At 41.9% G+C, this 25,063-nt stretch overlaps 1 protein-coding gene across 8 annotated transcripts in view; it reads right to left on the bottom strand.

Annotated features, from left to right (window-relative positions):
• TTC7B (tetratricopeptide repeat domain 7B) overlaps nucleotides 1–25,063 on the bottom strand; it is a 322,836-nt gene that overhangs the window by 176,791 nt on the left and 120,982 nt on the right. For all 8 annotated transcript variants that reach the window (XM_037900827.2, XM_037900829.2, XM_037900831.2 and 5 more), the window contains 2 exons: nucleotides 9,425–9,488; nucleotides 4,462–4,599 (listed from right to left, as the gene is read on the bottom strand). In XM_037900827.2, coding sequence (XP_037756755.1) covers nucleotides 4,462–4,599; nucleotides 9,425–9,488 — 202 coding nt within the window. The remainder of the gene's footprint in view (nucleotides 1–4,461; nucleotides 4,600–9,424; nucleotides 9,489–25,063) is intronic.

The following is a 25,063-nucleotide window of genomic DNA, read 5'->3' on the forward strand; positions in this document are numbered from 1 at the left end:
ATGTGCATTATGACGGAAACTTTACAATCAACACCTCAACGGTGGCTTTTTGTATTTGCAAACACTGAACCTCCAGCTATCTGTTGAGACATAGCCACAGTATGAGAACTTAAACGTGCCAAAAACTATCCAGAACTTACCATCCAGACTACACACCCCAACAATGACTGAAATTTCAAAAACCACTATGGACCATCTGCAAACACTTCAGGTCTCCAAATCCAGTGAAGGGAAAGTGTCTTAACCTCATCTATGGTTCCAAACAAGCAAATTATTACTAACCCAACAAACCTCCTTCCTGGTTTCGACCTGTCATGCAGATGTTGGACAACATTGAACTGCATCTGAACAAACCATGGAAGATGCAGTTACTTGATGCACAAGTGGAAAATCAAAGACTCACCTTTCATGCGACTGCAGCAAGAACATCCAAACCATTGAAAACATAATAACGCAGTACTTCAAATATGGATTCAAAGGTGAAATGGACAATGGTTTATCCGATATTGTCACAGAGGAGGCGTTGAGATGGCTTATGGACCTACAACTGCATCTACAGAACGTTGCTCTGCAGATGCCATACACGCATGTGAGAGAGAGAGAGAGTTTTAAAAGATTTAGCTGAGGAGAATTCTGAACCACTGGTGTTGATTTTTAACAAATCTTGGAATGTAGGAAAGTTCAAGAGAAAAAAGGCGAATATACCAGTACTTTTAAAGGGGTAAGCAAGGTGATCGGGGAAACTAAAAAGGGCAGGTAGCCTGACATCAATCCTGGGCAAAATCATGGAAGGACTGATATGGGATGCAATTAGAAAAAAAAATAAAATAAAGATTGGTAGCTTGGTACTAATCAGCTTTGTTTTATGAAAAATAGGTTTTGTCAGATAAATATGTCTTTTTTGAAGAGATCACAAGTTTGCTTTAGACATCATAATGTCTAGACAACTTTGTAGACGTAATATTCTGAGACTTTCGTAAAAGATTTGACTTAGTATCACATAGCATTCTGATTAAAACCCAACATTACACAAAAACCAGTATAATGCATGTTAAACGGATTAAAACCTGGCTAACAGACAGACCTCAAAAAGTAATTATAAACAGAGAATCATCATAACAACAAAGGGAGCTATTTCTAATGGGGATCTGGTTTTGCCCCAATGCTATTCAGCATATTTACCAATAATCCAGAAGAAAATATAAAAGCATTGCTGATACGTTTTGCAGATCACAAAAATTGGCAGAGTAGTAAATAATAAGGACAGATCACTACTATAGAGTGACCTGGAGTACTTGGTAAACCGGGTTCCTCTGAACAATATGCATTTTAATATAGCTAGATGCAAGGTCATATACCTAGGAACAAAAAAAATGTCATACTTTCAGGATTGATGGAGTGGGGAGGCTGTATTCTGAAAAGGATTAGGGGTCATGGTTGATAACCAACTGTACATGAGCTTTCAGTACAATACTGTGGCTAAGAGAGTTATCATTTCTTGGACATATAAGGAGGAAATATCAGGTAATCGTAGAGAGAGGGTATTATCTCTGTATACAGGACTGCTGAGGAAAGGACTGGAATACTGTTGTCTAGCTCTGGTGTCCATACTTTAAAAATGGAAAAAAGCGTTCAAAGAAGAACTTTAAGAATGATTTGAAGTCTAGAAAACATGTCCTGCAGTGAAAGGCTTAAGAGGCTCAATCTATCTAGCTTATCAGTGAGAAAGTTAAGAGGTAACTTTATCACAGTCTGTAAGCACCTGAATTTACAGAAGATTTCTGGCAGTAGAGGACTCTTTAATCTAGCAGACAAAGGCATAATGAGATCCAATGGCTGGAAACTGAAGCAAGATAAATTCAGACTAGAAATAAAGCACACCATTTAACAGTGAGGGTAATTAAGCACTGGAATAACTTAACAAGGGATGTGGTGGATCCTCAATCACTTAACATTTTTAAATCAAGACTGGATATTTTTCTAAAAGATATGCTACAGGTCAGACAGATGGTATGGGTGTGATACAGGAATTACTGTGTGAAATCTGATGGTCTTTGTATGCAAATGGTTACAGTAGATAAGCATAACGATCCTTTATGATCTTAAATCCATTAATCTAGATAAAATAGAACTGGGTTTGTTTTCTAGTGACCTGCTTGGGGAAAGATGCTGTTGGTCCAGAAAGGTCTCCCCCGAATTCACGAAGGACCAAATACACTTCATCACAGTAACTACATACATATTGATCTCTATGCTAATTCCGAGAGCACGCATTATAGAGTTCCATTCACACAGAATGATTTTTGGAAGATTTGAAATGTTATACAGAGAAGTATCTTTATAAATGTAAATAAAACCCTTACTATTCTGGCCAGGGGGAAAAAAACCTAAAGAGATCAGGAAAAAGATATAAAGGTCTATTCCTTGACTCTGCTGAAAGCACTTCATTACTTTCTGCATGAGCAAAAACTGTTATTGGTTCCAAAAAATGGCTGCCTTTCAGGAGCACCTACAGATCATCACCTGGTTTCCAGAACACAAAAGGTAATACGAAGCTCCAAGGAGGAGCCAAAGGAAAGCTCAGGCCAAGACAGGATGACAGGCTATCTGGAAGGAAATTTCCTCTGCTGGATTGATATTTAGATAGATTAATTATAAACAGGAATTACCAACTCCTTTTTGACCAAGCTGAAGTACATTAACACTAATGGATCAAAGACTTTTCAAATTTTATTATTTTTACATTAACAACAACATTAAGCTAGAGGCTCCTGGCTGGTGACCACAGAATCTGAAGGCAGATAAGCTGCACAATGCCATGGGTGGTTGGAGAACACTAGATCCTAAAAGCCTGGATGTTCTGGAATATTTTGGACAATAGTGCATGGGATTTAAGAGCTAGTTGAATGCTTTGTCGATATGAGCGTAGAACAGATCTTACAAAACATCTGACAGAACAGTACATCTGTATCTTTCCATCAAAGACAGGCATTATATTTTGACATACATTTTATTCTGATAGATAATGTCTTTATATAAGTTGTTTTTTCCACATATAGAATAGCTGCTTCAGGGCAAGAGTATCAATATTTTTAAACGTTATGTATTGGCCAAGATTTTCAAAAATGTGTGACTAAAGGTAAGCTTCCGAAAAGTGGCCTGATGTACAAAATAACCCAACAGTTAGGCCCCAATCTGGCAAAGACTTAATTTTAACCATAGGATGAGTCCTACTCAAGAGCCATGAAATCAGAGGAAGTTTCATGATGCATCAGTATAATTGACATGCCTACATGCACTGGTGGACATTGGGACAAACCCTGGGCCATTAATTTCTGAAGTGCACGAACCTACATTAATACACTAGGATACATGCTTAGCAAATGAAGCTCCAAACAAATTCTATGTAAACACCACATAGTGGATATACAATTTCGGAAACAAAGTAATTTAGTGGAAAGAAATTTAAAATATTTGACAATCCAAGATTATGTTGAGAAATGAAAGCACTACCTAAGCTTTTATACTGTTTGGTTTCATGGAAGGGCTACTATTACTCTGATAAAAATTGCGTGTAGACCACCTGAAGCTGCAAAATGCTGGTAACAGGAGGAAATACTTCCATTTCAGAGTTGAGCATGAGGAGATATTGATATGAAATGCTTCACAGACATTATAACATTTCTGAATTTTTTACTTTAAGTAAAGAATCCTTCAGTGAATGTTCTGAGGCATATTATTAACCAGGTAATCAATTCCTTGACAGACTTTTCATGTCAAGTGAAACATATGGAATTCAGGTGTGACTAGGGCTCATCGTGCATACAGATGGCTAACCTGAATCTCAGTTAATGGCATTTTGCTGAATTCAAGGCATTGCTTTAAGCAGGAGAAAAACCTTCTGTTCTGCAAAGAGCCTAATTAGCTATTATGCATTTGAGAAATAAGAGATTACACTTTAAAATGCCCTAAACATGTAAGAAGGCATACCTAAAAAGAACAGATTTCTATATTACATAATTAAATAAAACTCTTCAGGCATCAAATGCAATTTCTATAGCAGAGATCTGAAGAGACAATTAATGAGGGAGAAGCTCATTATTAGCTATGTAAGAGCCAGGTATTATTATTATGAACAGCATTTTAGAGCAGTCACAACGGTATGAGACCAAAGGGGGAAATTATATAAAATACTTACCTCAAAAGAAATAGTTTCATAAATTCCTTTTCCAGCTATTCACTAATGAGGATTTATTTATAATACAATTGTTACAGTAGAAGATTTTTTATGAAATTGTTTAGATCCTTTTACTACAACATAACTGAACAGAGTAATAAATTAATGGCAATTTTTGTTTTAAAATGACCACAGATAGTTTTGTCATCTATATTTCATATATGTTAACAGTTGGAAACAAACTGAAGACATGGCACTGGAAATATTTACTATTACAGACGTACCTCTGATAGCATTTCATATTGACCTCTTCTCCCTAAGGCAATTGTAAGCAAATCATAGACCACAGATGCACTTTGCAAACTGATGATGCGATCATTTTTGTGCTCTGGTATTCTGCTCAGTACAGCATCACGGTTAGCCTGGAAGACAGCACCAAGAAGAAATTTAGGGTGTCAGTCTAATCTAACTAACATCTTGGTTCTGGTCATTATTAATGTGTTTCAAAATATCAATCATCACTGAAAGCAAGTGACCAAACAAGATAGAAACTTCTGTTCATTTTGCATTTGATTACTTGTATTTAAACAAAAGCCTGTTTGATGCCATTTTTTCACACTACTTTTTGTGAGGGATTTAATATACGAATTAACCCTAATCCAGTGTTTCTGTAACTGATTTACTTTCACTGTTATGTTCTAACTGTATAAAACAGAGAAAAATAATTTTGTTAAAAATTATCTAAAATGAAGCTGCACTTTGCGGTTTAACTCTGGCATAATTAGTGCTTTATTGTCTTTTGCATCAAAATAAGGTACAACTTTGCTGATTGATCCAGGCTGTTGGGGTCTTCCATCCTTCTTTCAGAGAGTGCCATTTTCGTTCCACTTACTTCATCTTCTGAAGGTCATTATGACAGTGTCCTCTCTCTGGGATGAATAAACAGTCTCTTCCAAAGATAACCCACACCGATACAGTTCAATGTATATTCCATAAGAAGGGCCTCATACAAGAAGCTCAGCTTCTCCAATCCTATGGCTCAAGCGTAGCACAGAAATGTGTACATATTGACAATACTCTGCACTTCTCATGTGCATTTCATCTGATGGATTTAAAAATGTTTTACAAAGACTAATGAATTACAACACACCTTTTTACAAATAGGCATACTGAGGTACAGGCAGATTAAACCAACTTCCCCAGGTTAATAGAGGAAGCCTTTTGTAGAGCAGAGATAAAATTCAAGTCTCCTGATGCCTGTGCTAGGACTTAACGACAAGACCACTTGTGCTCCACTTTAAAAGGTTACTCCAAAACCAACCTCTCCTATTCTCCATCATATATTGTTATCACAAAACCACCAGTCTGAATATGCCTTGTCTTGATGTCCTCTAATTCTACATGCTTTTAAATTGAAATTTAGAATTTCATTTCCAATTTCATTGTTGTAGACTACAGACTTGAATTTGTATGGGTAGCTATAGCGTGAAACAAATTAAAGATCGGAAGTGAGAAGCTCCCAAGGTGGCTGGGTTTTTTTAGTTTTGTTTAAATATTAATGACAGTCAGAGGACCCTCTAGAGAGCTGAAGAACAAGCTGATAAATGCATTTCTTCACCTATTAATCTCATCTAGCCAGAAACCAAACATTATTTTTAGCAACTTGTTTTCATTTCTACTTAAGTTTCATTTCTATATAGTTTGTAGATTCACATTAGAAGTCAGAATGGACAGCTTTCATTCCCCACTTGTAGAAAGATGAAAAATCACACATTAAAATCCAAAGTACTTTTTAGCTATTTTAACCAGCCAACATTTTAGGCTCTGAAGACACTGGATGAAAGAGTCTATAAAATCAGGATAATCAAACACTAAGTGGTAAATTTTCAAAGTGGTACATGGGGAGTTACACGCACAAATATTCCATTAGTTGTGAACTTAACTGCCCACATCTTCCTTTGAAAATGTACTCCCATATGTGTAGAATTTGTTTTCTTTTGATCAACAAGTATTTGGCATTTACTTTCTCCACTGTATAAATATTTAGCTTCAAAATCTCTTACTTTTATGGTTGCATATGTAATCATGGTAACACCATGTCAGTGGCACTGACTGTTGCTGCCTCTTAAGTGCAGTCAGCTGTGACACGAACACTGCTGCTGGTACCATGGCAGCCTATACCCTGAGAGCAGGGAGAATTCTCCCACCCTAAGTATTAAAAACAAATTTAAAGTTGCTTGAAGTAGGAAAAGAACCTCCATACATATGTGTGAGTATTTTAAAGGTCCAGTGTCTCAGACCTACTTACGAGTCTGACCCCTCTACAGTATCTTATCTAGATAAGCAAAGCAAAGATAGGCATGTACTACATATGTATCGGAGCCAGAGTACAAGGGCACTTTATAACAGCAACAATGATAATACTGCAATACATTGACTACTGGAAATTATCTATTTAGAAGACTATGCAATTTCTGGAAATGTTCTGCATCAGGACTGTTTCAAATAGGAAGAATGATGGTAGCACTACCAATATTTATGTGCTGTCATATTAACAGTAAGTTTTTCCAGCTATATAGAAGTAATGAAAATATTTTCATGAGTTTTAAAAATAAATGACCAAAATAATCATTTTTATCATTTACTGCAATATATGAAAGCACTTATGTGCTTCTGAAAATTTCACCTTTGGTTCATTATAAGTAGGGGAAAAGTTTCAGATTCATTACACAAAGTGAAAAGATTACTGCTGGGGGAATTCTGCACCAAAAATTATAAATTCTGTACACAATATTTTAAAATTCTGCAAAATTCTGCCTATTTTAGTAGACAAAAATAACACAATATACAGTAAAAGCTGTTTTATCTGGCATGTTGGGGGAATGGGGGGTGCCGGTAAGTGAAAAATGATGGTTAACTAAGAGGGAGGGAGTTTGGGTGCAGGAGGGGGTACAGGGCTGGGGCGTGAGAGGGGGCGCGGAACTTGGACTCTGGGAGGGATTTTAGTTATGGGAGGGGGCTGGGGGTGCAGGAGGGGGTGCAGGGTGCCGGATCCAGGGGTCGCTCAGCTCGGGCAGCTCCCTGAAAATGGCAACCTGTCCCAGCTGCTCTTAGACCGAGGCGCAGCAGGCAGCTCTGTGTGGTGCCTCTGCCTGCAGGCGCTGCCCTGCAGCTCCCATTGGCCACAGTCCCCAGCCAACAGAATCTGCAGAGTGTGTGCTCGGGGTGGCACCTGTGGGCAGAGGCAGTGGCCCCTGGATCTGGCACCCTGCAGTGTGCCCCAAGCTCCCTCCCACACCCAAACTCTCTCCCAGAGCCTACGCTCCACACCCCCTCTTGCGCCCCAACCCCTTGCCAGCCCCGTGCCAACTGGACTATAAGCCGGCATTTCAATTAAGATCAGAAATGCTGCTTTACAGAGCTTTCCAGTTGGGGAAGTGCCTGATAAAACAGCTTTTACTGTAATCACACCAGTTTCAATTATTTTTGGACATTTATTTCAAAATACCTGTCAGGAAGTATGTCTGTAACAATACAGACAATAAAAAAGATTCAAGAAATGTTTTTTGACATATCGAGTCCTTACTAGGCATATTAAGACAGAACTCGGAGTAATAATTCATTTACACTTCTGTACGGAACCGTATTTCCTGCACCCCTCAGAAGCAGTGCAAAGACTTGGGGAAGTCAGGCGTATCAGAGGAGCTTAGGGAGAGGGAAGTAATTGCTGGGAAGGAGCCTGGGTATGAACTTGAAGGGTTGTTGGGTATGGGTGGGAAAAGTATGGATCAGATTTTTTGGAGAGGGCAGGAAGGGATTGTTAGGGCATGTCCCTCATGCAGACCTCTAGCCTCTCCCATTCAGTCAGGCACATCTTTCCCAGTCCCTATGTGTCCCTGCTCCCCCATGTATCCTTGCATCCCCTGTCCCTCCCCCCCAACTCAAACACCCACTCCCCCCATCCCCATGTGTCCCCACACCCCCTCCCCCGTCCCAATGTGGTCCTACACCCTTCTCCTCGTGTGTCCCTGCACCCCCTCAGTCAGTCCCCTCCCCTCATCTCCATGTGTCCCTACCCTCCCGCCCCCACGTGTCTGTGCCCCCGCTCAGCCACACCCCTTCCTCCCTGTAGCTCTGCACCGCCTCCCCCTCTACCCAGGTGGCCCTGCACCTCCTTCCCCCCTGTGTCCCTGCACCTCCACTCCCATTCTGCGCCTGCTCCAGTCTGTCCTCCCTCACTAGCCCTTATAAGCATTGTCTGACTCCTCAGCAACCCCACTCTGTCTGTCTCCACATATCTCCTGACTTGGTCTGACAGGCGCTGTGAAGAAGGCAGGCTCTTTCTCTTCCACATCATAGCTGGAGCTGGCCAGAAAAGGCTGCTGTGTTCTAGTGCCACAATGCCCTCTGGTGGGCAAAAGGTGTAACCACAGCAACTTTTCAGCAGAAGCTATTTTCTGAAAAAAATATGCACGGCATATAAAATATGTACATGCACAGTGGCACAGAATTCCCCCAGGAGTAAACGATTTTGTATTGACTGTTTTAAGAACATAGGATGTAACCGACCTTGCTTTAGTAAGTTACCAGCGGGTAGGTAATCAACGATTAGTAAACCTCCCCAGAGCAGTAGCATGGCACCCTTTTAACAGGTGTCAGTAAAGGCATTGAAAGGAAACAACCACAGGGGAAAATCAAGGGTTTATAAAAACACAACACCAGCAACATCCTATGATGCCGTATACAGACGATATGCCAATATCAAGAGTTATTTGAAACTTGAGTGAGATCTACATTTTAAAGCACTTCAGAAAAGAATTGTTGGCCATATACACATTGAATAGGTACATGTGTCTAATTTTTGGTTTTTGTGATTACAACAAAAACTACTTGAATTTTCAAGCTTGCGTCTCCGAATGGCAGCAGCTGCCGTAACAGCTGTTCACACTGATGTGATGCCAAGTGAAAGACTTGGTTTTGGGAACAGACTCGTCCTCCCTTCCCTAAAACTAAAGGAAGGGTAGGTTCAGTCCAGAGACAATGCACTTAGTCTCAAAAAGGAAAGAGGAACTCAGAATCATAAGACCCTCACAGCACTTCCTGCTGGTTCCCTGTCAGAGTAGCAATAGCTTTAGTTCCAGAAGGAACTGCTCGCCTAGTTTTGTAACAGGAAATGGGACAAATGACCTCTAAAGACAAATGACAGAAGAGACATAAAAAAGTTTTTAAAACAGCTGTTTAACTTACCATAGATTCACTAATCAGCAACAACAATAGAGCTTCTTCTGTATTTTCTTGAGGACAAAAAATGCTGTCAAAAAATCAAACTTTAGTATTTATTAAAATATAAGTAGAGCATATTACTGTTAAGAATGGTGTATATAACATCAAATGTTCATATGCTATGATTATTAGTCGATTTTTAATATCCATAAAAATGAAAATCTCTATACATATTAGAATTTTAGTTTCAATTATTAGTTTTATTTCAATATTTTGATTTGCCTTTAAAAGAATAAGTTGGCAAAACAGAATGAACAGAATCACCACACTGATCAGAGTTGAAAACAAACACTCCAAATACCCCAAATACCATGTAATTTTGACAGCTGTAAAAATGTCAGTATTCACAATTAAACAAACCTCCCACTCTAATTGTAAGTGTGCATGAACGGCAACCATAGCAACATGGGCACACTAAAATAGATTTTCCCTCAGCTTACTAGAATAGGATATTGATTAAAATTTTAGCGATATTTAGACCCCACTTCCATTATCTCTGCATTAGATATATTTTACATTATTCTTACCAACGCTGTACTGTACAGCTCACTATTAAAACAAAAAGCCACTCCAGTTTCTGCCTTTTCTATGTGCCATCACTCTCATCACTTCCTAAGCACTTAAAACATTTATTTCCAATTACTTAATTCTGAAGGCCCCTACCAGCCTATGCAACAGATTGCAGAAAGTAGTTATCCAGACACATTCCACGAGGCCACAACTCCCCTCTGGTGCAGGGGTCGGGGGGAGGTGAGGGCAGAGAAGTAAAATCTGTCCAGGTATAGAGCTAGGACCCTCACTCTCTCCCAAAGCAAAGGGAAACCAGGTATCAAATTGTGACCAAGTCACAATATGGTCTCTGGTCTGTTCTTGGGGTAGAGCACCTACACTCTGCTCTTTACTCAGCGCTTGTGGTTACTCTACAATCAAGCTCTTAATTTCTCTCACCACTAATAGATATTGGTTACAGGTATTACGGAATATGCTTAAACTACACTGAATTACTGACAGGGAACTAAGGGTTGTCTAAGATTTAGACATGTTTTATTTCTTAAAGATGCCTCAGATCTATTAGGAAATTTACCGTGAAACCATGAACTCATTTTAGACAAAAAGTAGGTTTCATCTCAAGAATAGTGCCTCTCCCCCACCCTCCTTTTTTTAAATAGATGGCCTATTATCAATGCAAGTCGATGTCAAAGTCTCTTTTCAGACATTAAAGTAAGGGTACAAAGTAATTTCCAAGATAAACTATTGTTTATGCAATAAAGAAGTTTCAACACATAGTTAAGACTGCTAGCACGACCAAAAGCTGCCAGAAATGGAATAATGCATCTGTTAAGAAACTTGGCTTCTTTATTCCTTTAAGGAAACACTTCAGAGAGGTGACATACAAACCTATAAATATTTTAGTATTACTCTAAAAAGCTGACAGAAGAACTAAATGGGCTCCACTCACAGAAGTCCATAGTGCTAAATGAAACAACTAGACAATAGAAAAAATAAAAAGGTGAGTTTTGAGATCTTAGAGTCTGAAGGCAAATATTTTAAGCTACACCCACAGTGTTAATGTATATCTATTGATTCCCTCTCCAGTTTAAATAAATGGCGGTTACTTACCTGTAACTGGAGGTTCTTTGAGATGTGTGAACCCTATCTGTATTACACATGTGGCTACAAGGACATAGGCAGTATAGATATTTGCAATATTGTCATTCCAAAGGTTGAGTCTGCAGAAGAGGTTTGGACTAAAGTATAATGCTTTGTGAAAATGTAACAAATGTCCAGTGTAGGTACTTCTTGGAGAAATGCTACTGAGATTGCCTGTGCCCTAAAGAATAGGCTCTCACTCCATCCAGGGGAGGGAGATGGGCTAACTGACAGCAAAGGAGGATACATCCAAAAATCCCCGCCCCCCTCCACCTCCTCCCCCAAGTGCGCTGTGTCCCTGCTTCTCCTCCCAGGCTTGCCGCCATGAAACAGGTGTTTTGCGACATAAGCTGTGGGAGGGAGGGGGGAGGAGTGGGAACGCGGCGAGCTTAAGGGAAGAGGCGGGGCTGGGGATTTGGGGAAGGGGCAGGGTGGAGTCAGGGCGGAGGGGCGCGCAAGCACCCACTGGCGCCAGGAGGAGTTGGTGCCTATGTTGGTAAGTACTCAAAGTATAAGATTGAACTACCACTGAAGTCCTGGCTTCACTACTGGTGGGAAGGCCCTAGTGAGGCCCTTTAGGAATCTGGTTGTTATCAGGTGAATAAATATAGAACAGCCATCTATCAGTGGGTGGAGAGCACTTACTGCTGCTAAGTGGACTTGCAGAGAGCTAACAGAAAGGCCCAGTGTCTTGAAAGTGAGGAAGTAGTCTAAAATAGCAGGAATACCTGCTGTCTTTGGGGATAACTGGTTTTGTTGCTCCCAGGTAGAGAAACGCCTCCATTTAGCTTGATGAAATTTCTGGTGGAGTCTTCTCTTAAGAACAGTCTGAACAGCCTCCAAACATGCTCTAGGTCTGAGGCCCATCCAAATACCAAGATGTGAGGTGAAAAGAATCTGGGTTGGAATGTCTGATCCCACTATTCTCCTGCGTTATCAGAGCTGGAAGATGTTGAATGCTAATGGGATAATGGGTTAACTTTCATAGGAGATCCAGAAATCAGAACTGTCTGGACCAGTTGGGTGCAATGAGAATGATTCATGCTTTACTGGATGAATCTTCCACAGAACTTGGGGTAGTAGTGGAAAGGGAGGAAAGGTGTACCTCAGTTGATCTATCCAGAATAGTAAAAGGGCATCAATCCAGATTCCCAACATTGTTTGCTCTGGAGGAGTACAAAGATTCATAGAAATATAGGGCTGGAACGGACCTCGAGACGACATCAAGCCCAGTCCCTTGCGCTGCGCAACAACCCAGTGAACCTAGACCATCCCTGAGACATGTTTGTCCAACTGTTCTTAAAAACCTCCAATGATAAGGATTCCACAACCTATCCTGAAACCCTAGTCCAGAGCTTAACTGCCCTTATAGTTTTTTTCCTGATTTCTTACTTAAATCTCTTTTGCTGCAGATTAAGCCCATTACTTCTTGTCCTACCTCCAGTGGACACAGAGAACAATTGCTCACCACCCTCATTATCAACAGCCCTTAATGTATTTGAAAACTGTTTACAGGTCTCCCCTCAGTTTTCTTTTCTCAAGACTAAATATGGCCAGCTTTCCCCCCATCCTTCATAGATCAGGTTTTCTAAAACCTTTTATCTTTTTTGTTGCTCTCCTTTGGACTCTCTCTAATTTGTCCACATCACTCCTAAAATGTGGCACCCAGAACTAGGCACACTATTCTAGTTGAAGTCTCACCACTGCTGAGTAAAGTGGGATAATCACCTCTTGCATCTTGTATGCTACACTGCTGTTAATATACCCCAGAATGCTATTAGCCTTTTTCTCCAACTATATTACATTGTTGACTTTCATTCAATTTGTGATCCACTATAATTCCCAGATCCTTTTTAGCAGTACTACCACCTAGTCAGTTATTCCCTATTTTGTAGCTGTGCATTTGATTTTTCCTTCCTAACTGAAGTACTCTGCACTTCTCTTTTATTGAATTTCATCTTGTTGATTTGAGACCAATTCTCCAATTTGTCAAAGTTGTTTTCAATTCTAATCCTGCCCTCCAACGTGCTTGCACCCTCCCCCTACACCTTGAGGTCATTTGCAATTTTTGTAAAAATAGCCTCCACTTCATTATCCAAAGCATTAATGAAAATATTAAATGGCACCAGATCCAGGGCTGTCCCCTCCAGGACTCCACTAGATACACCATCCATTCTACAGTGAACCACTGATAACTACTCTGACAACTAGTCTTTTAATCAATTATGCACCCACCTTACAGAAATTTCATCTAGACCACTTTTCCCTAGTTTACTTATGAGAATGTCATGTGGCACTGTGTCGAAAGCCTTACTAAAATCAAGATATATCATATCTACTTCTTCCCCCATGCACTAGGCCAGTAACCCTATAAAATAAGGAAACTAGACTGGCTTGGCATGACTGGTTTCTGACAAATCCATGTTGGCTATTCCTTATAACCATATTATCCTCTAGGTGCTTACAAACTGATTGCTTAATAATTTGTTCCAGTATCTTTCCAGGTATAGAAGTTAGGCTGACTATGTTGGCCCTTTACCAGTCCTCTGGGACTTCCCCCATCCTCCATGAGTTCTCAAAAATAATTGCTCAAGATTGCTTCAGCTGGTTCCTTAAATTCCCAAGGATGAACTTCATCAGGCCCTGCTGACTTGAAGACATCTAACACATCTAAATATTCTTTAAACTGTTCTTTCCCTATTTTCACTTATTGACAACAAGGGGGAAGGAACATATTAGTTGTGTTTAATATCCGGTCACCATTAACAGCTATTAGCTCTCCTTCCCCACTAACTTCATCTTTCCCTTACTCCTGGTGTATTTAAAGAACTTATTGCCTTTTATGTTCCTTGCTAGTTGTACATCATTTTGTGCCTTAGCCTTTCTGATTTTGTCCCTACATGCTTGAGTCGCTACTCCTCCAGATTGAGAGGACCCAGCTGAGGTGGTTCGGGCATCTGATAAGGAGGCTCCAAGGCTGATCCAGGACACACTGGGGGGATTATACCTCCTGGCTGGCCTGGGAATGCTTGGGAATCTCCCAGGAGGAGCTGGAACCTGCTGTGAAGGAAAGGGAGGTCTGGTCCTCCCTACTCTCCATGCTGTTGCCACAATTCTCACAAGGAAAAGCGGCATAAAGGAAAAAGAAGATGATGCTTATGCTATTCTTTTATACTCATCCTTAGCAATTCATCCATGTTTTCACTTTTTGTAGGATTCCTTTCTGATTTTCAGGTCATTAAAGAGCTCCTGATGGAGCCATACTTGCCTCTTCCTATCTTGGCTTTGCACTGGGACAATTTGCAGTTATGCCCTTAATAATGTCTTCTTGAGAAATTGCCAGCTCTCCTGAACTCCTTTTCCCCTTAGATTTTCTTCCCATGGGACCTTTTCTACCAGTTCTCTGAGTTTGCTAAAGTATTCTTTTTTGAAGTCCATTGTCCTTATTCTACTGGTCTCATGCCTTCCTTTCTCATGAAATTTATCATTTCATGATCACTTCCACACAAATTGCCTTCCACCTTCAGATTTGCTACCAATTCTTCTCTATGTTGAGCTTTTGTTCGTCTGGGAGACAAACAGGTCCCAGTAGGGTGCTAGGAGAATGATGTTAGCTCCGTCGCAACCTACTTTACCTATGACCTGTAGAAGAAGGTGAATGGGAGGAAAGATATCTGAGGTCATTCGTCCAGGACAGTAGTAGAGCATCACACTTGGAGCCACGACCCATGACTCCTCTGGAGCAATATATGGAAAGCTTCCTGGGTTTTTGGTTGTTTTTTTTTTGGGGGGGGGGGGGGGAAGAATGGAAAGAGGTCCCATTATGGTATACCCCTTTGTGTTAATATCTTGCTTAGGATTGTGTCTTGGACTTCCCACTTGTGGTCTGCTGAGAAGCTTCTGCTTAGTTCATCTGCAAGGGAGTTGTAGATATCCAGAAAGTAAGCAGCCTGTATTGTGATGTGGTTCCTGATGCACCACTTCCAGAGTCTGACTGCTTCCAGGAAGAGGGGACAAGATCTCACTCATCCCTGTTTGTTTAGGTAGACTATGGTGGTGATACTGTCCCAACAGTACCCTCATAACGAGTGAGCGTATGAGCAGAAGGAAGCCTTGCACTCAAGGCGGACTGCCAAGTTTTAGTAAATTTATATGTAGTCTGGCATCTTGTGGGATCTAGGTACACCGAGGAGTGTAGTTTCCAAGTGATCATCCATATCTAGGAGGAAAGCATCCGTCACAATGGTGATTCTGGGGGTGAGAGGGATGAAGGGAATTCCCACCATGATCTTTTCTGGGTTTGACCACCAAGTAGGGCGGTGATAACTACGGTGGGAACAGCCACCTTGGAGCTGATATGGTGCTTGTCCAGTCAATAGATCGAGTGGAGTCAAGCTTGCAGACATGGCAGGTGAAGCCTGGTGAACTGTGACAGGTAGGTGCATGGAGCCACATGGTCTAACAGTGAAAGGCACTAGGTGCATGCGGCCACATAGCCTAACAATGAAAAGCATCCTGTGCACTGTAATTCATGGTCTGCGGGTAATGCATGAATTCAGGTTGATCATTATACGAAACCTGTCTGCAGGGAGGAATGCTCTCACAGAAACCGAATCCAACATTACCCTTACAAAGTTTATTGTCCTTGTGGGTGACAAAATAGACTTTTCTCTCTTTATGCAAATGCCTAGGGCTGCTAGAAGCTGTACAGTGGAATGTTGTCGCTGACCTGTCCTCCTAAGGTCTCAAGCTTACCAGGAGCCAATCGTTCAGCAATGAGAATATTGTGTAGCCCTAGTATCTCATCTCGGCTGCTACCACACAGAAAACTTTTGTAAATACTCTGGATGCCATGGCCAGCCCAAAGGGGAGCACTTAAAACTGGAAGTGTTTGTGGCCTACCATGAAATGCAGGAATTTTCTGTGTGAGGGGTGAATGCCCACATGGAAGTATACATCCTTCAGGTTGGGAGCCACAAACCACATCCTTTCCTGAAGGGCGTGGATGACTGATGACAACGCAACTGTAGCCAGCCACGGCCCAAACCAGGGCTCGACCCCCATCCATTGCTCAGACAGCAACAGCTTTTGCTCCTGAGGAGGGGCAGCTCATTCCCCCATCTACTCCCCCTCTTTTTGCTTTTTCAAATGTAGTCTGCCTGTATCTGTGTAGACTTCCTGTCATGTTTGAAAGTGCAGTTGCACAGTTTCCTGTCTGAACCACAAACAACAGCAGAAGTCCCCGCTGATGTCGCACGCTTGCATAAAGCTATACTACCAATTGTATTAATGCTTATGCATATGTAATCAATATGTAAGGAGTGAGTGAGATAGTATGAGTGTAAGAAACCAATCGTAAGGCTTGAACTGAAATATTACCGTGTAAAGATAATCAAGCTGTATATGGTACTGTACATAAACCTATAGCAGTAGTGGCCAGAGAGAGATGTAACCTACAACAGCAGAAACTCAGGACTGGACCGGAAACAGTCGAGCCGTCCCGCAGGTCCAAAGGGATTTCAGGGATTCTCGTCGCCTAGCGGTTCAATCTCTGGGAAGCTGGAACCTGGCCAAACTCTATCACCTAAGATAGGAAGCAACACCTGCATCTACAGCCTGCCAGTATGAATGGAATGTGTGTGAGAGTATAATTGCATAAATAAGGGAAGCAAGCAATAAATCAGCCCTCAGTACTGCTTCAATTTAACCTTTGTTTGTGGTTATTTCTTGGCTGGTTCCATGAAAGGGCAACATCACTCACCTGGAATTTCAGCTTTTGAATAAAGATGCTCAGTTGCCAAAGGTCCAGACTCGGTCTACACCCTCTCTCTTTTTTGGGAATCAGGAAATACAAGGAGTAGAACCCCTCCCCTTGATACTGAGGTGGAACACATTCTATTGCCTCTCAGTGTAAGAGGATTTTTGCCTCCTGTTGAAGAAACACCTTGTGAGAGTGGTCCCTGAAAGGGGACCAGGAAGGAGAGGAACTCTATGGAGCATCCCTGATGGATAATCTCCAAAACCCAACTGTCCTTCATGATCAACGTCCAGCTGTGGGCAAAGAGTGTGAGACAGCATGCAAAAATAATGGGAAGAAGAGGTAGATGGCTTCAGTGATGGTAGGTAGGTTTCGACTAGTATGTCAAAAATAGCCGCTGGCGGGTGGCTGAGAGTGAGAAAAGGCTGTGGCAGTGGAGGGGGTCATGAAGCAAGGCCTCTGAACGCTCTGTTTCCACAGAGGCTCGGCTGGGTGCTGGTAATAAGGTATATGAGGAGGGGGCGGTTTTAGTCTATAGGATTGTCTCTGGTGTTTCCTCCTTGGGGTTGAGTATAAATCACCAGGTAATGCAGAGTCAATCTCCAGTCCTTTAATGAATGCTGGGACTCGCCGTTTCTTTAATTAAAGAGATTTGACTCATCAAAGGGGAGGGCCTCCCTAGGAAACCTTGACAATTGCAGACAAGAGTCACTCCTCTTGACTAAGCCAGTGGCCAGACTTGTGGAAGCTGTGTCTGCCATATCCATTGTGGCCTGGAGAGCTGTTTTAGCTACTAGCCTTCCCTCACCTAAAAGAGACTGAAATTGGGCTCTGTCCTTTGTGGGAAGCTTGTCAATGAAGCTCACATGCCTGGAATAGTTGTTAAGAGTCATATTTCACTAACAGAGCCTGCTAGTTATGACACACAACTGGAAACCTGGGGAAGAGAAGACTTTTCTCCCCAGGAGGTTCAGTCCCTTTAGAGCCCTTATCTGCCAGGATGGCCTTTTGTTAGTGTGTCCGAGCCTTTTCTGTAGGGTGGGAGAATAAAAATTCAGCTCCTTTGACAGGAGTTTTTGGCATAGGAGCACAGTGTGCCACACTGCTTTGGCTGGTTCTAGTATAGCCTTATTAATTGGAAGAGACACCTTACTTGGTCCCTTAGGTTGTAAGATATCCAGAAGCCAGCGCTGAGAGTCCTGGACCTCCTCTTGTGGAATCTGTAGGTCATTGGTAACTCTCTGCAGTAGTTCCGGTAATCCAGTAGAGATGGCAAGGAAAGACTCATCACTTCATCCAAGGATAAGGAGGAGACACCTGTTGGAAGCTGTGGACTTGGGTCAACCTCTTCCTCCTTGTACCCTACAGACCCAGGAGGGAGAAGAGCAGTACAATTCTTGAGAAGGGTCCAGGCATCTGCTATAAGGATCCCACGGACCCCAATAAAGCCACAAAGAGGTATCGACCGGTTGGAAGGGACTCTAAGGGAATCAGTACTGCAATTTGGGGTGTGGGTGGGGGGTGTGATACCCTAAGGAACAACGAGCAAGACTCCTTGATTTTCTGCAGTGCACTTGTAGCCACGTTGGTCCCAGGATACTGAAGAAAAGCTCTGTGTGGCTTGAAAGCTTTTTTCTCTCACCAACAGAAGTTGGTCCAATAAAATATATTACCTCGCCCATCTTGGATTTCCTTGAATATCCGTCAGGACTCGTCTGTCTCTGCAGACATACCAGAGCATCTAGTACATGTGACTCATCTGAGCCCGAAAACTGCTCTACTGGTAGCAGCAGGGCTGTCTTTACTGAAGCACTCCAACCCTTGGGTTGGAGGTGGAATAGCTCCTGAGACACCAACATAGGCTCCTCCTCCAGAGTAATTATATCCCTCAAGAAGGCCAAGCTGGAGAGAAGTGAAGACTCTGGGTAAGGGAGAACTATATCCTCCAGTGTTATGTAAGTCTCCGTACACTCTGAAGCACCAGGGGTTATGGCAGTCAAGTCTGATAGACCCAGTGCATCCACGGCAGCCGGACAGTCCTTAGACAAATTCAGTCGTATCGAGATTGGCTCAGACCAGCACTCAAAGACAGAACCAGCGAATGTCAGTCCTTAGGCTTTAGTACTGAGGTGACCGAATGAACCACCGGATCTTTCTTTTTAAACCCTTTGCCCTTCAACCCAGATGTCTTTAGAAGAACCAGGTCCTTAGATTTTGCGTGTAAAGTCTCACCAGATCTGGAAAACCTCAGGGAGGAAGCACATCTCTTATGGACAGTCCTCAATGGGGATCTATCCTTACACTCATGCCTGCCCACTGCTCTCATGGGGAGCCTAGAAGAAGATTCTTTTGACTTAGGTTTTGGGGGCTCCACTCCAAGGCACATGCTTGGAGGGACACTAGTAATGTGCAGGTGAGTCTTCCTGGCCCAGATCAGACAGCTTTCTGTCTCAGGTCGTTCCCCAGGTGAAGCTCCCGAGCTGCTCGAGTTCTGGGTAGGAAAGAGTGACAGATACTGCACTTTGCAGAGATATCCACCTCATCCAGACAGGTTTCAGAGCAGCAGCCGTGTTAGTCTCTATTCGCAAAAAGAAAAGGAGTACTTGTGGCATCTTAGAGACTAACCAATTTATTTGAGCATAAGCTTTCGTGCGCTACAGCTCACTTCATCGGATGCATAAAGTTGAAAATACAGTGAGGAGCTTTATACACACACAGACCATGAAAAAACTGGTGTTTATCATACACATTGTAAGGAGAGTGATCACTTAGGATGAGCTATTACCAGCAGGAGAGTGCGGTGGGGGGAGAGAAAACCTTTTGAAGTGATAATCAAGGTGGGCCATTTCCAGCACATATCCAGAAGTTAACAAGAACGTCTGAGGAACAGTGGGGGGGCTCAATGGAGACCCCATCCTGAAATAAATCTTTCCTGAACCCCCACTTCTGGCCTTTAAACAACCCCCCAATCTCTCCAAGCTCATCATCAGAAGCAAGCTCACCTCAGACCAGGATACACCAACTCAAAGCAAGACCAAAACCTGCCAGAACAACAGATGCAAAACCTCCAGACATATCTCCACTGCTACAATTAACTCCCCCCAATGCACTTTTCAAGATCCATGGGTTCTACCCATGCCTATTACAACATCTGGTGTACCTCATCCAGTGCACTAAATGTCCCAACAATAATTTTGTGGGTGACACCAGACAATCACTATGCTCTCAAATTAACTCACACAGGAGACAAAAACACCCTGTCACCTGTGGCTGAACATTTTTCACAAAGGGATCACACTATATTTGACCTTTCAGTCCTCGTCCTTAAAGGAAACCTGCACAAGACTTTCAAAAGACGAGTCTGGGAACTTAAATTAATCGCTCTAATAGACACTAAAAATCATGGACTGAACAGAGACACTGGGTTTATGGCTTATTAAAACTATCTGTAACCCACTAACCCCTCATTTTGTCCTATAACTGATGAGGTGTTAACAGGCCACTCTACCTTGAATGGTCCCTTATAACATGTGCTAACTACTTATCCTAAACAATCTGTTCCACTTTGCATTTTGCTGTGACATTGGCAGTACCTTCCAGACCTGAGGAAGAGCTCTGTGTGGCTTGACAGCTCGTCTCTCTCACCAACAGAAGTTGGTCCAATAAAATATCTCTCTCTCATCCACCTTGTCTCTATCATACTGTGGCTAGGAAATTTTCACGGGTCTGTTATCAGATAATTGACATTATTTGCAAGTGGACAGTCAACTTAAAATGACACAAATTTTCATATATGCTTTATTAGTTTCTGGAAGAGTTTGTGTGATTACCTCTCTTTTGATCAAAAATATCCTTTTAACAAGCTAAATTTCAGACTTCACTTCATGGATAATAAGTTGCAAGCAATCAGACTATTTTAATTGGTCTTCTACCACCAGGAGATGATGTTTAAAGATACTAGTACACACTAACCTTGTTAGAAGCTACTCATTTTTGATTTTGCTAGAACACAGCAAAACCTTTTTTACTCTGGGCTTGTCTACACTGGCAATTTACAGCGCTGCAACTTTCTCGCTCAGGGTGTGAAAAAACACCCCCTTGAGCGCAGCAAGTTGCAGCGCTGTAAAGCGCCAATGTAGACAGTGCCCCAGCGCTGGGAGCCACACTTTCAGTGCTGGTAGCTATACCTCTCGTGGAGGTGGGTCTTTTTTTCAGAGTGCTGGGAGAGCATTTCAGCGTTGCCAGCGTAGACTAGCCCTCCCTTGTAGTCTACATTGTCCACCTGACATTATAGTCTAGTCATTTTCAGAATACAATAAGCTGCAAATTACATTTTCATGATATACTGCATCTATGTAGTGTGGAACTTAATACGTTATGGGAACAGCAGACCTCTTTCAGGACACACGCTGGAAAACCAAAGCTTGGTACCAGATTTAGATCTGGTTATGTTTTAGATCCTTTTAACTTGTAAAGTTAATAAATTATGTCTGAATATGAGGTAGAACACAAAACACTATCTTAAGTCTAGAACAAGCAGTTGGAGGTTGACTGTACTTCAAATGACTGTCTATATATACTCTGAAGTCCAGTCAATAAGTCTGACATTTGTGAAAAAAACTGCACTTGCCGCTCAGAACTTGAGGGTAGATCTGAGTCAGAGTCCATCTACAAACGGTATATCATAGAAGATAACTCTCAACCCTATGCTTAAAAAGGAGACAAATTATGGAAAACATTAATCCCCTAATGAATAAGTTTTAGCAGTGAAGAAGGGTACAGAGGCTCTTTCTAGGAAAGAATTGCATGGATCTAAGGAATCATCTGAATTATCACTTGGGAGAGTTAGTAAACCAGTGTCAAAGATATATTCTTAAAACTTCCTCACACAGAATATTAGGGAAAGATATTTAAAGTAGCAGAATTCACATTCTGTAGAAATGGTTACCCTTGTCTTCACATAGCTCCTACTTCTGCATTTCCTTTCTAGAATATAAGCTATTCTTAATGCTTAATAAGCAAAGTTTATTGTGACTTACAAGGCACCAAACTGACTGATTGGATTGTATCTCATTATAGGCTGTTCAAATGTGATCCCCAGATTCATAAAAAGACCATACATCACCAGCAGTCTCAAAATTTGAACCAATTTTAAAAAATGGTGAAAAATCAAGGTATAGCTGGAAAAAAAATCTCACTGGTACAGGAAACTGCTCTAAGGCATTGACTGAATGAGCCTGCATCTTTTCCTAACCTCAAAAATTGGTTTTGGAGCACATACATATCAGAGTCAAAGAGTAACTAGAGTAATATTTTGCAGTTACACAGCACTGATAATCTCCAAAGAACATTACAATCATCAATTTATATATTAACCAATCCTCAGAATTCCCCAAGAAGCACGTTTCACCTTAATTTTTAAAATATGGAAACTGAGGTAGATACATTTAAAGGCCTAATTTTCAAGAATATATATAACTGATTTTGCAAAAGCGTGTGCAATTAATGCCTGAGCTGCAAATGCAATTACCATGGGTATTTGTATTTACAAATTACTAGTTATATGCATAACTAACCAACTGTGTAGTCATCTAATAATCTAATTTGCATGGGGAATTGAAATAACTGTGCTTGCAAACTAGATATGCAACTATATTTCTACAATTTTCTAAAAAAAAAAAAAAAAAATCATATTCCTAGTGACTTCTCCAAGACTATGGAGGGAATCAGTCAGACACAGGATTATAAGAATTCAGGAATTTGACTTCTAGCCTTGCACTCAGACCTCACTGTTCTTTTAAAATAATGTGTTTTTGAAAGAGGAGCATTACCTATGTAATTCTGTAACAGACAAAGAAGTCTCTCCAAAGAAAGAAAGGACAAGTAGTCAGAGGATTTAACTTTGTGCATAGAAATAAATAATGAGAATACAGACATTCTAAAGAATTCACATATTAACCATCTGTTTTAAGACTGGGAAAGCAGTGACTGCTGTTTTGCAGTTGGTACTGTGACCTGACCACAATCTCCATTGTTATCTATTTCTTCTAACATCCAAGGAATGTAGGGTAGGTCTAGCGTGGCAGAAAAAAAAACTCCTGGAAGGTGGATGAACTGATTAACATGGAAATCAGAGTATACCTTATAGGCAGAAACTTGGAATGGGACCATAAATACTTTCTTTGGGGAAAAAAAAACTGTAAAGGGGGGATTTACTATTAAACTCTCCAACTCTTTGGAAAGGGGTGATGGCCATCAAAAAGGATGTCTTCATTGACAAGTGTAGCAAAGAACACTAGGCTAGTGACTCAGTGGTTCATTATACAAATGGGGACCAAATTCAAATCCCATATGGAAGTGAGGTCTCTAATCTGTGGCAAAAGGTTAACTAACCCCTTAATGGCGGCAAAGAGTCCTGTGGCACCTTATAGACTATACCCGCTTCGTCGGATGCATCAAGTATTCACCCACGAAAGCTTATTCTCCAATACATCTGTTAGTCTATAAGGTGCCACAGGACCCTTTGCCGCTTTTACAGATCCAGACTAACTTATACCCCTCTGATATTTAACTCCTTAATGAATCTGGATGTTGTTGGATAGGCACTGAGAATCCCCATAGAGAAGAATGGAAGATCATAGTACCTGCTAAATGAGCTTCGACAGAATTTATAGAGAGATCTGATTTTTTGAAATCCAACAAGTAATCCAGAACAGCAGAGAGGGAGGAATGGACAGGTGAGACCTGTAGCTAGATATGCCAATGGTGAAATCTCTTTCACTACTGCAGATAAATGTTTCTACTGGAAATCTTTCTGTAGTTTAATAGGACCTTGTCTACTTCTGTTGGGCAGGAAACTTCTACCCCCAAGAACCACTTAGGAGCGAAGCTCTGAGATGAGGAATGCTCAGGTTGGAATGGAGACTCAACTGAACTCCTGAGATAGCAGGTGGTGAAATGATCGGAAGTTGCAACAGCAGGCAAGAGGCAAGGCAAACCACATGAGGAAACTTGTCTCGGCCAAGCTGGTGCAATTCTGTCTTGCTTGAACTTGTTCAACTCTGTCTTGCTTTAACTCTGTCTTGCTTGATCTTGTTCAATTTCTGGAATAGTAACAATCAGAACCATCCCTCGGGTATGGCAAATCGGGGCGACTGCCCTGGGCCCTGTGCTTTGGGGGGGCCCAGCACTTTGTGAGGAGGCGAGCAGGGGGGCAGGCGGAACGAGGCGCCCCCCTACCAACCTCCCGCTCCAGCCCGCCGATCAGCGCCGCCCTCTCCCTCTCAGCACCTACCACCGATCAGCTGTTTCGCTGTGTCTGGAGGCACAGGGAGGGGAGAGGAGCGAAGGCGCAGCGGGCTTGGGGAGGGGGCAGAGAAGAAATGGGGTGGGGCCTTGGGGAAAGGGGTGGAGTGGGGCGGGGAATGGGTGGAGCACCCTCCGGCAAATAGAAACCCTGCACCCACCTAGGGACGGCCCTGTTAACAATGTTGAGGGAGAGAAGGCCCCTTGAGCAGAAATTTTTGCCCTCTGTTGATAATGGTGCCAAAAAAGGTCTACTTCTAGAAACCCCAGGACAAGAGAATGAATCAGAGTATCCAGCTCTCACTTGTAATCTTGGGAGAAGTGCCTGCTTAATCATCAGCTATCGTGGTTTGAGTGCCTGGGATGTAAGAGGCCAAGATAAGGAATCTTACCCCCCACCTTGAAGATTTATGTAGAACATACAGACTACATTGTCTGTCATGACTTTGATGGATTGACCCCTGATTAAGTGAAGGAAGTGGATACAGGCATTCCTGACTTCTCCACATCAACCTCCTGGAAATAAGGGAAGGGACCCTAAAGGACCATTTGCCTTGAATGGTATGTCCCCTGAGGTTTGCTCCCCACCCCAAAAGGGAGGCTTCTGAAGTTCTAGTTATAGCAGTGGAAGGGAACTCCTTCACAAACTTTGTATGGGTTCTTCCACCAATTGAGTGAGTCTAGACACCAGTTTATCAAGACTGTGTGTGTGTTCAAAATGTAGCCTGTTCTGAGCTATCCCCGGAAGCAATGAAGATGTAACCTGGCATGTGTTACAAAAGTGCAAGCTGCAATATGGCTTAACAAAGACAATTTCTTGCAGATGTCCAAGGACTTATATGAATCTTGGAAATAAGGTTTGTCAGTCCCATAAACCAGTGAGCTGGAAG

This window comes from Chelonia mydas, chromosome 6 (genome assembly GCF_015237465.2).
Source record: "Chelonia mydas isolate rCheMyd1 chromosome 6, rCheMyd1.pri.v2, whole genome shotgun sequence".
Lineage (NCBI taxonomy): Eukaryota > Metazoa > Chordata > Testudines > Cheloniidae > Chelonia > Chelonia mydas.